General features: G+C 44.4%; 1 protein-coding gene across 1 annotated transcript in view; it reads left to right on the top strand.

Annotated features, from left to right (window-relative positions):
* uvssa (UV-stimulated scaffold protein A) overlaps positions 1-12,510 on the top strand; it is a 178,176-nt gene that overhangs the window by 15,016 nt on the left and 150,650 nt on the right. Inside the window, exons 3-4 of the mRNA XM_072497539.1 lie at positions 445-775; positions 9,762-9,882. Coding sequence (XP_072353640.1) covers positions 445-775; positions 9,762-9,882 — 452 coding nt within the window. The remainder of the gene's footprint in view (positions 1-444; positions 776-9,761; positions 9,883-12,510) is intronic.

Genomic DNA, 12,510 nt, shown 5'->3' with positions numbered 1-12,510 from the left:
GGCCTCCTTCTGCACTGTAAATTCTATGAGAGGAGATCAAAACTGTACACAGTATTCGAGATGTGGTCTTACCAATGCCCTGTACAACTGGAGCAAAGCATCCCTACTTTTATATTCATTCCCCTTGCAGTAAACAACAGCATTCCATTTGCCCGCCTAATCACTTGCTGTATCTGCATTCCAACTTTTCCTGATTTATGTACCAGGACCCCCACCCAGATCCCTCTGTACCTTGTTCAGCAATCTCTGTCTATTTAAATTATATACCATTGAATGTCATGAGGAGATGGTCATTGCCGGCATGAATGTTACTTTCCACTTGTCAGCCAAATCCTGAATCTTGCTCAGGGCTTGCTGTATACAGGTAAGGACTGCTTCAAGGCAATTATACACAAATAAAAGTCCTGCAATTTCTAGACCATTAATTAAAATATATTTTTACAGATCATCTGACGATTACATCAAGCAAGTATATCACTTAATCATGACGCAGTTAAACCAAGAGCATGCAGAGATCCGCTTATCTGCTTTCCAAATAGCAAACGAGCTATTTGTACGTTCACATCAATTTCGGATACTGCTTATTTCCAACTTTCAGGAATTCTTGGAGTTAACAGTGGAATCAGATTTTGAGCAACCTCTGCCTCCGCCAAAAGAAGTAGCTCAGAAATTGAAGGAAATGGCAATCAAATGTATTGAGGAATGGCATGAGAAATATGGCGAAGCTTACAAGAAACTCTCTCTGGGTTATCATTTCCTAAAACAAGTTAAGAAGGTGAATCTTTTTCTGTCTTTTTACTCGTTTAATTTTTCTTCCCTCAGTTAAAGAATTAAATGCTAAATATATTCAAAATCGGAAGTAGAAAAATGGGCATTGACGCTGTTCCAAATGTAAAATGATGCATGTCACATTCGTGAAATATCAGACTTGCCTAACTGTGTAAGAATTCCTCAGGCTTCATAGAACATAGAACAGTAGAGCACAGTACAGGCCCTTCGGCCCATGATGTTGTGTCGACAATTTATCCTAATCTAAGATCAACCTAACCTACACCCCTTCAATTTACTGCTCTCCATGTGCCTGTCCAAGAGTCGCTTAAATGTCCCTAATGGCTCTGACACCACCACCTCTGCTGGCAGTGCATTCCACACACCCACCACTCTCTGTGTAAAGAACCTACCTCTAACATATCCCCTATACCGTCCTCCAATCACCTTAAAATTATGTCCCCTCGTGACAGCCATTCCCACCCTGGGGAAAAGTCTCTGGCTATCCATTCCTCTCATCACCTTGTACACCTCTATCAAGTCACCTCTCTTCCTTCTTAGCTCCAGTGAGAAAAGCCCTAGCTCCCTTAACCTTTTTTCATGAGACATGCCCTCCAGTCCAGGCAGCATCCTGGAAATCTCCTCTGCACCATCTCCAAAGCATCCACATCCTTCTTATAATGAGGCGACCAGAACTGACTATTCCAAGTGTGGTCTGTTGCTAACTTTGGCTGTTGTCTTATAATTTGGCTCTGTTTAATTAAGTTTGCTCAAGAGTCGCCAGGTATCTTTCGACACCGCCACAAGGTTCCGAATACTGATCAATGACTCGATACACCAGTTAGTAAGTTCAAAAACAATGCTCATTTATTTACACACAGTCAAATCTACTCATGCATAAACTCTACAAATTAAACTACCACTATTACTAAAGCCTATACTTAGCTTCGGGTGCCCACTTAGTCAGAGGAACAATGGCCGTTGCTCGGTTCTGAGGCTGCTGGGTTGAGCTGTTTACAGGATAGCAACTAGGAACGTCTATCTCGTAGCGTGCGTTGACTTGGAACTTACCTGGTCTGGTGTAGCTGGTCTCTTCGCCGAGAGCCAAAGCCAAAGAAGAAAGATTCTCCCCTGGGGAATACCTTTTATACCGCTTTTGGGCAGGCCTTGAACTTGGCCTCAATTAATTGGATCTTTCCCAATCATTCGTATCGATCTTCCTCCAATAGTGGGGTGGTTCCCTGATTGCTGGGCGTGTCCTAGCTGACCGTTGGTCTGCTTTGTTTTAGTCTCTTCTGGCGCCGGGGTGTCTGCCTTAACATTGTGTATCTAAATGTTCCCTTTTGTCCCCGGAGATGGCTCATTAGTATGTAGATTGCTTGGTAGTTTCTGTCCTGTCTGAGAGCTTAAGGTTCTAATCAACAGACAGACCTTGCACCTGCTTGTTTCTTCGTGTTGTCCAATTTCCCCTGCATTCTTTGCGAGAGTCCATTTTGTAACCGGGACGTGGCCATCCCAGATGGCTACAGGTCTAACGAGAGTTTTATAAAGCTGCAGCAAAACCTCACGACTCTAAAACTTAATCCCCCTGTTAATGAAAGCCAACCCACCATACTCCTACTTAACAACCCTATCAACCTGGGTGGCAACTTTGAGGGATCTATACACGTGGACCCCAAGATCCCTCTGTTCCTCCACAATTCCAAGAATCCTGCCTTTAACCCTGTATTCAAGCATTCAAATTCAGCCTTCCAAAATGAAGCACTTCATATTTATCTAGGTTCAACTCCATCTGCCACTTCTCAGCCCAGATCTGCATCCTGTCAATGTCTTGTTGTAACCTGCAACAGTCCTTGACACTATCTACAACTCCACCAACCTTCATGTCATTGGCCAACTTACTAACACACCCTTCCATTTCCTCATCCAAGTCATTTATAAAACCCACAAAGAACAGAGGTCCCAGAACAGATCCCTGCGGGACACCACTGGTCACCGACCTCCAGGCGAAATACTTTCCATCCACTACTACTCGCTGTCTTCTTTCGGCCAGCCAATTCTGTATCCAGACAGCCAAATTTCCCTGTATCCCATGCCCCCTGACTTTCTGAATGAGCCTACTATGGGGAACCTTATCAAATGCTTTACTGAAATCCATATACACCGCATCCACTGCCCGACCTTCATCAATGTGTCTCGTCACATCCTCAAAGAATTCAATCAGGCTTGTGAGGCATGACCTGCCCCTCTCAAAGCCATGCCGACTATCTTTAATCAAACTATGTTTTTCTAAATAATCATAATCCTACCTCTCAGAATCCTTTCCAGTATTTTGCTCACCACAGACGTAAGACTGACTGGTCTGTAATTCTCAGGGATTTCCCTATTCACTTTCTTGAACGGGGGAACAACATTCGCCTCCCTCCAATCATCGGGTACTACTCCAGTGGAGAGTCAGGACGCAAAGGTCATCGCCAACGGCGCAGCAATCTCCTCCCTCGCTTGCCTTAGTAACCTTGGGTATATTCCATCAGCCCCAGGGGACTTCTCTATCCTGATGCTTTTCAAAGTTTCCAGCACATCCTCCTTAATATCAACCTGTTCGAGCCTACTAATCTGGTTCACACTGTTCTCATGAGCAACATGGTCCCTCTCTCTAGTGAATACTGAAGCAAAGTATTCATTTAGGGCCTCCCCCATCTCCTCAGACTCTAGACACGTTCCCTCCACTATCCCTGATCGGCCCTACATAAGTGTAGAATGCCGTTGGTTTTTCTCTAATCCTTCCCGCCAGGGCTTTTTCATGCCTCCTACTAGCTCTCCTAATACCATTTTTGAGTTCCTTCCTGGCAACCTTGTAACCCTCTAGAGCCGTGCCAGATCCTTGCTTCCTCAACCTCACGTTAGCTTCCTTCTTCCTCTTGAAGCTCCACTTCTCTTGTCATCCAAGGCTCCTTCACTTTACCATTCCTTCCTTGTCTCAGTGGGACAAACCTATCCAGCACTCGCAGCAAGTGCTTCTTAAACAATCCCCACATTACTGTTGTGCGTTTCCCTGAGAACATCTGTTTCCCAATTTATGCTCCTCAGCTCCTGTCTAATAGCAGTATACTTTCCCCTCCCCCAATTAAATACCTTCCCATACTGTCTGTTCCTATCCCTCTCCATGACTGTGATAAAGGGCAAGGCATTGTGGTTACTGTCATTGAAATGCTCTCCCACCGAGACATCTGACACCTGGCCTGGTTCATTGTCGAGCATCAAATCCAATATGGCCTCTCCCCTCGTCAGCCTATCTACATATTGAGTCAGGAATCCTTCCTGGACACACCTGACAAAATCTGCTCCATCCAAACCATTTGCACTAAGGAGGTTCCCGTCAATATTAGGGAAGTTGAAATCACCCATGACAACAACACTGCTACTTCTACACCTTTCCAAGATCTGCCGCCCAATCTGTTCCTCCATCTCTTTGCTGCTGTTGAGGGATCTATAGAAAACTCCCAATAAAATAACTGCTCCTTTCTTGTTTCTGACTTCCACCCACACTGACTCAGTAGACAAACCCTCCTCAACTACCTCCTTTTCTGCAGCTGTGGTGCACTCCCTAATTAACAGTGCCACTCCCCCTTCTCTTTTACCTCCCTCCCTAGTCTTCTTAAAACTTCCAAACCCCGGAACATCTAACAACCATTCCTGCCCCATGTCTCTGTAATAGCTACAACATCGTAGTTCCAAGTGATTCGAAACAAACCGGTTGGACTTTAATAATAATAATAATCGCTTATTGGCAAAAGTAAGGTTCAGTGAAGTTACAGTGAAAAGCCCCTAGTCGCCACATTCTGGCGCCTGTTCGGGGAGGTCGGTACGGGAATTGAACCCGCGCTGTTGGCCGTGTTCTGCATTACAAGCCAGCTGTTTAGCCCACTGTGCTAAACCAGCCCCTGGTGTTGTAACCTGGTGTTGTAAGACTTCTTACTGTGCTCACCCCAGTCCAATGCCGGCATCTCCACATCATCCCTTATTCATGACACTCCTTGCATTGAAACAGACAGACTTTAACCCACCCCACTGAGTGCAACTTTGCCCTATCAACTGTCTATCCCTCCTCACAGATTCGCTGCATACTATTTCTGCCCGTTCAACAGCTACCCTATCCTCTGATCCGTAGCTGTGGTTCCCATCCACCTGCCAAACTAGTTTAAACCCTCCCGAAGAGCTCTAGCAAACTTCCTACCCAGGATATTGGTGCCCCTCCAGTTTAGGTGCAACCTGGCCTTCATGTACAGGTCCCACCTTCCCCAGAAGGTATTCTGCGTGGCATTATGAATACGTGTTTATAGATTTCCTGTGCTTGAAGCTTTTAAAAGATATACATTTTACAAACACAAAATCTTTGAAATTAGAAACAATCTTTCATTGGTCCCAAGCATCTTAATGATCATGGAATACACAACAATGAAACATTGCAGTCTTAAAAGGATTCCCAAGAGTAAAACAACAGCAGGATGATATATACTGTGTTGCATGACATCTTGGCTCCAACCAAGGGAAAATAGTTTTCCCTTTTTCACTTTTGAATTAAATCTCTTCCATCTTCTCTGCTTCAGTGGAAACAGTCCCGAGTCCCAGGCTCTCTAGTGAATCCAAACAATTTCCTACTTCCGACATCATTCTGGTGAACAGTTGCTGTCTATGGTCTTAATGTAACTTCTTTAATGGGACACCCAAAACTGCATGCGGTACTCCCAATTATGCGATAAGTAATGGTTTTTGTACAAAATAGTCACCTCTTTGTCAATATTTTGTCAATATTTCCCAAATCCAAAATGATGTTAGCCTTTTTTCTAAGTACCTGTATATGCACGTCAGGAATTGTGCCTTTGAACCTCTAATCTCTTTGGGCTGTAACATGCGAGCTACAGGGCCGGGCAGTGTAGCTTGTGGGTGCTGCAAAGATGTGCTGGGGAAACGACACACCTCCCACCACCAAAGCAATTTCCCGGGAAGTTCAGACATCTGAAGGGCAATTGTCCCTTCACTGGGAACCATCCGATAATGCAATTTAAATTGTAAACTTCGAATGATTCTGTCTTTTTTGCATCAATAATTACCCAGAGACAGTTGGAATTAAAATCACTTTTTTAGCTTCTGGGTGACTATCATACCGACCCCCTGGGGACGACTCCTCCCCCCTCCCCTTCCGAACTCTCGGGGGAGTACCCCTGCACTCTCACTCCTGGAATTTCCCCTCCACCCACCCAATTCTAACCACCTATCTGCCAAACCTACCTTCTCCCTTTCTTCAAAGTGTTTGGACCTTTAAACATACCCAGACCACTCTCTGAACAATGGTCGTTCCGTCCAATTATGCAGCATTCGCCGAAGGCCTCAGGAGCACGCTACCCTTCACAGTTCTTGCCCATTAGGTGAGACAGGATCGAGAAGATATCCATGTAAGGAATTAGGAGCGGGGTGGTAATCAAGAACCAGATTGCCACTTCATGGAAGTTCAGGCTCTATGTGAACTTTTGTTTTAGTGTTATTCCATTCACCGTTCTTTGCATTTTCTCTCGAAATATGTTACTGCACTCCAATCGATGTTACATTTTCACTCTAGTCAACGTTGCATCTGTCGCTTGCCAGCACATTCTGTTAACCTGCTTATGTCACCTTCAAACCTTTTACAGTCCTCTTTCTATTTTCCAAACATTGTGGGCAGGATTCTCCACTCCCGCGCCGAAGTGCCCACCCCGTTGTGAATGCCATCGAGGTTCACGACGGCGCGAAATGGTCCCAATCCCGATCGATTCAGGCCCCGACAATGGGCTAGGATCGGGGCCGCGTCATCTACACGCGCCAGGCCTTGTTGCTGCGTAAAGGCGTCACCCACGCATGCGCGGGTTGGCCGGCGCCAACCCGCGCATGCGTGGTTGCCGTCCTCTCTGAGTTCGCCCCGCAAGAAGATGGCGGACGGATCTTGCGGGGCCGCGGAAGGAAGGAGGTCCTCCTTCAGAGAGGACGGCCCGACGATCGGTGGGCACCGATCGCGGACCATGCCACATTTGAGGTACCCCCGGTGCAGGATCCCCCCCCTCCCACCCCACCTCGCAGGCCACCCCCCCCAGCGTTCCCGCGCTGTTCCCGACGGCAGCGACCAGGTGTGGACGGCGCCGGGGGGAACCCGCCGTTTTGGCCTGGCCGGAATAGCGGGGTTGCCGGAGAATCGCCATTTTGGGTGTCTCCGGCGATTCTCCGGCCTGCGGCCCGCAGAACTCGACGGGGCCGTTCCCGCCACTTGGGAGAATCGTGGGAGGGTGTCGGACCCGGGAAATTTTGGCGGCCCAGGCGATTCTCCCAAACGGCACGGGAGTGGAGAATCTCGCCCTGTGTTCTTTTTAATTGTCAAATTTTGAGGTTGAATTCCCTGAACTCAAATCAAATTCAGCTGTCTTGAGTCCAGAAAAAAGGTTGACTCGGCAATAAGCCCTGACACAAATCAGTTGCATCCCTTCTTTAGACTGAACAAGATTAATTTACACTGGACCAGAACTTACTGTTAACTGGTGAATGAAAGGCACATGCCATTGGTTAAATCTGTGGTTGCCGGTTTAATTTCAGAGTATTTTTCAAGGCGAGTTGCCACAAGTGGAGCATTTGAAAAAGTGCATCCGAGAGCTATGTGAACAGGCAAATAGTTGTGTATCTGTTAACTAATAAGGTTGAAGAATTATTGATGAACAGTGAGGCGTCTGAACATAGAACATACAGTGCAGAAGGAGGCCATTCGGCCCATCGAGTCTGCACCGACCAACTTAAGCCCTCACTTCCACCCTATCCCCATTCTATGTTCTATAGTGTAAATGGGCTTTAGAGTGGTTTCACAGGTCGGCGCAACATCGAGGGCCGAAGGGCCTGTACTGCGCTGTAATGTTCTATGTAACCCAATAACCCCTCCTAACCTTTATCTGGTCACTTAGGGCAATTTATCATGGTCAATCCACCTAACCTGCACATCTTTGGACTGTGGGAGGAAACTGGAGCACCCGGTGGAAACCCACGCACACACGGGGAGAACGTGCAGATTCCGCACAGACAGTGACCCAACGGGGAATCGAACCTGGGACCCCGGCGCTGTGAAGCCACAGTGCTATCCACTTGTGTTACCGTGCTGCCTAGGAAACAGGAAATAAGTGAAAGTTAGAATAATTAATTGCTTGGTTGTGCAGAACTTGAGTATTGCTGAAACAAAGACATGTCGTTGGAGCTTTTCATAGAATTTACAGTGCAGAAGTGGGCCATTCAGCCCATCAAGTCTGCACCGGCCCTTGGAAAGAGCACCCTACCTAAGCCCACACCTCCACCCTATCCCCATAACCCAGTAACCTCACCTAACCTTTTTGGACACTAAGGGTAATCCACCTAACCTGCACATCTTTGGACTTTGGGAGGAAACTGGAGTACCCGGAGGAAACCCATGCAGACACAGGGAGAACATGCAACCTCCACACAAACAGTGACCCAAGCTGCGAATTGAACCTGGGGCCCCAGAGTTGTGAAGCATCTGTGCTAGCCACTGTGCTACCGTGCCCCCCCCCCCCCCCCATTTTGCACTCATCAGGACAGATGCAAGAATGCCAAATTTCAAAGGGAACAACAATTTATACTGCATCAATACCTCTTTTTGCAGTACAAATTGTTCCCATTGAAATTTGGCATTTTTGCATCTGCCCTGATGAGGGCAAGATGACAAGTTAGATAATGAATTCACTGTCAAATAGGGTGCAGAAAGCAAAATAAAGAGAGGGAAGGAAAGATTGGATTAAGAAAACAAAATCTCCAGAAACAGTTAAAACTTGTATAAGTTAATGTTCGGTGGTTGATTAGTTATTGATTTTGATCTGCAAATTATTCAGTTAAACTGACCCACAGAATTTTATTTTTAGTGAGTACTACTGTTCAATACTGCAGAAAAGTATCTTTCTTGTGCTTATAGATTGGCCATTGCGTTGTGTGTTACTTTATGCACCCAATAATGAGAACATCAGGAATAGACCATTTGGCCCTTCAAACCTGCTCTGCCATTCATTATGACCATGACTGATCATCCAACTCAATAGCCTAATCCTGCTTTCCCCCTATATCCTTTGATCCCCTTTGCCCTAAATGCTACCCCTTCAAACCTGCTCTGCCATTCAATAGGATCATGGAATTCTACGTTCCTGCCCACTTCCCATGTTCCTTGATTCCCCCCCCCCCCCCTCATGTTCCTTTAATCTTTCAAGCTCAGTCTTAAATATGCTCATCTTTTGGGAATCCACAACCTTTTGGGGTAGAGAATTCCAAAGAATGGGTTTGAGCTTCCTGAAAGTTCTGTTTTCCTGGGTATGAATTTTCTTTACATACATTGAAACATAGAAAATAGGAGCAGGAGGAGGCCATTCGGCCCTTCAAGCCTCCTCCGCCGTTCATTATGACCATGACTGATAATCCAACTCAACGGCCTAATCCTGCTTTCCCCCTATATCCTTTGATCCCCTTTGCCTTAAATGCTATATCAAACTGCCTCTGCCTCTTGAAAACATACAATGTTTTAGCCTCAGCTATTTCCTGTGGTAACAAATTCCACAGGCTCACCACTCTCTGGGTGAAGAAATAAATGTCTCCTCATCTCTCCTAAACGGTCTACCCCATGTCCGCAGACTGTGACCCCTGGTTCTGGACACCCCACCATTGGGAACATCATTTTTGCATCTACCCTATCTAGTCCTGTTAGAATTTTATAGGTTTCTATGAGACCCCCCCCCCCCCAATATTAGGAATACAATCCTTCCCACTCAATCTCTGCTCATACGTAAAAAATTTTTGTTTAAAAGAAAACTTAACATGTTTGCTTTATGTTAAGAGGAGTTTCACCTCTTCAATGTGATGCTTAGCTTCAGTGCACCAATTTTAATTAACTTGCGCTTTACTTTCCTCTCATTGACATTTAGGTGGACTTCCAAGATCTTGGGGCTAGAACCCAAGCTGAGAGGATGCGGGAGGAAGAGAGATTGAAAAGACTCGAGAATATTAACAGAGTGAGAGTAAACCGAGTGGATCAAGAAATGGAAGGTGTGCTACAAATTCAATTTTTTTGATTCTGTTGATTTATTTAATGTATTCTCATGGATGTATACTCGTGGAAAATGTAATGTTAAGTAATCCCTGTCTACATTGTTCTTTTCAATGAGAAACCTGTGTGAAGGGCCAATTAATGTTCAAAAGGATAGAAAGAAAGACTACGCAAGCACTTACCATAAGCCTGTTTAGGGTCACAGTGGAGGATTCCGTCCTTTTACTTTTCCATGGTCCCATTTCAGATCATGGAAACAAAGTCATTGGAATAATTAAGATGGGTGACCCACAGTAGTTAAGGTGTAACAGAGATGCATGCCCTTCTGTGATAACAGCTACTTCGAGAGAGGCTGACCTAAACCCTTGTCAGGCCATATAAGAAAGTGAGTAAAATTATTTTTCACTGGGGAATTTGACAAGTACCTTCGAGGTTACCAGTCCTTATTGTAGACACACAACTGTACCATTTGATGGAGGGAGGGCTACACTGGAGAGAATTCCTAGGAGATCCCAGGAACGCCTGCAGTCATTCCTTCATAATGCTGCTGAGATGTCAGTGTGGGAGGTAGCAGAGGCCTCCACTTCTGGCCACAGTTTGAAAGGTAAGTTACATAGTCTGGCAACCAAATGGTGCTGGGTCCTGCTGTTCTATACGACTCCACTTGATTAACAACATTAAAATATAATAACACGTGGAGACTAATGATACCAGGCTTGGGCTTTGCCAACCAAGCATTGCAGGGAGAATTGAGCCTTAGGAAGATGAGGATTTTTGTTTTTGTGATCTTGAGGAAGAGTTGGAGCACTAATGAAAAACAGGTTTGTGTTGAATTTTTACATAATTAAACTTTCAATACAAGATTAAAATACCTTCCATTGTTATTTGAAGTTCCAAATTTTATAGGTGAAGATGCATCATCACTTCAGAATGGGCTGTTGCCCTATGATTAGCAACAAATGAGTATTTTCAAAATATGCTGAGAACCTACTATTATATTGTTGTTTTTAATTACAGAAATATGATTAATCAGTAGGAATCAAAACTGGGATTTCAGAATTTCAGTTCCAGATGGGCTTGTGCATTTTTTTATATATATCTGCCCAGGAAATAGTTTCACTTGTGATGGGACTTTTATTTTTCTCTTCTAATAAGAATCGGTAGTCCGATTGGTGAGGTTCAAAAATATGACTTTATTGTTAGTGGCTTCACTGGTATATACTTGAATAAGAACTGCAGAACTGAATAAAATTTGGCCCGTGGGCGAGTACAAACTGAATAGAACTTTGAATTGAAATATCAAACAGCACATCAAAAAGTCAAGCCCGTGGCAAAAGCAGAAACACAAAAGAAATCACCAACACAAACAAACAGATGAATGATTCAAAAATTCAGGAACAACATACCTGAACCACGAGGTCCTATTTATAAGGAAATTCTTATCTCTGGTTTATCCCCTTGTTATGGGTCCGGGTTTACAGAACCCCAAAGTGTTTCATGGAGTTCAACCGACCCATAACTTTTAATAGATTGTGGTGTGGGAAGCACACGGCGTACTCTCCAGGTGTGATACAGCAATTATGGACAAATGGTTTATAAAACAAAACAATGTTTATTCTATGAACTCAAGTTAACCTTTTAAAAACAAATGTTGAATATCTTAACACCCACTACTTCAAAGATAACCCCAAAAGACTACAACAATAAATAATCCTTCAAACTGTTCCTTTAAATATCCAAAAGACTTCAAACCTTCAAAAATAAGAACACACCAGGTTACATTCAATATATTTATAGTCTTTGGATTTGCAGACATCAACAGACCAGCTGTGTTTCTTCCTGCAGCTCTCAGCAAAACACAGACACTCCCAGCTGCCTTCTCAAACTGAAACCAAAAGCCAAAGTGAGCTCAGCTCCCCCCACCCTCTGACATCACTTCAGTAATATGATCAGCTCCGTTTCTTAAAGGCATATTGCTTAAACATCCATTTCTTAAAGGTACTCTCACATGACACCTCCCCCAAAGAAAACAAAATAAACCATCAACTTCAAGATGGTTTCATTTTTCACCTTTGCACCATCAATTAAGAAATGCACACAGTAAAAACACTTTACCGGTAAAAAAAATCCCACACGTAAACAGGTATAATAATATAGTACATTTTTCTTTTCTTCGTTCTTCCTCCAACCAAACTCCTTCTCAATTGACAGTCTCTTTGAACAAGAAAGTCTCTGCACGATCCATCCGTTCCTCTACGCCTCGGCATTTCTCTTTAAAGTTAAATACTTCAGTTCAATCTGATCACAGAGTCCCTTGCAATTCTCCAATACCGGAGCATCAGTTACCACAGCTTTCAGGCTGTCAAATGCCTGTTGAAAGTCCATTGAAATTTTCGACGTTTCTTAAGCAAGTTCATCAGTGGAGCAATCACGCTACAAAGCTTTTGCACAAATGCTCGATCAAATCCACTCATGCCAAGAAAGGTTCATCACCAAACCTGCCTCCTGAAGTCGATCGAGTAACTCCATCAGATGTTTTAAATGTTCTTTCCATGTCTGGCTGAAAACTACCAGATCGTCGATATATACCGCACAATTGGGTAATCCTGAAACGACTATTAGTTAAC

This window comes from Scyliorhinus torazame, chromosome 3, assembly GCF_047496885.1.
Source record: "Scyliorhinus torazame isolate Kashiwa2021f chromosome 3, sScyTor2.1, whole genome shotgun sequence".
Classification (NCBI taxonomy): Eukaryota; Metazoa; Chordata; class Chondrichthyes; order Carcharhiniformes; family Scyliorhinidae; genus Scyliorhinus; species Scyliorhinus torazame.
Note: the sequence above shows the minus strand (reverse complement) of the source record. Positions and strands in the feature narration are given on the sequence as shown.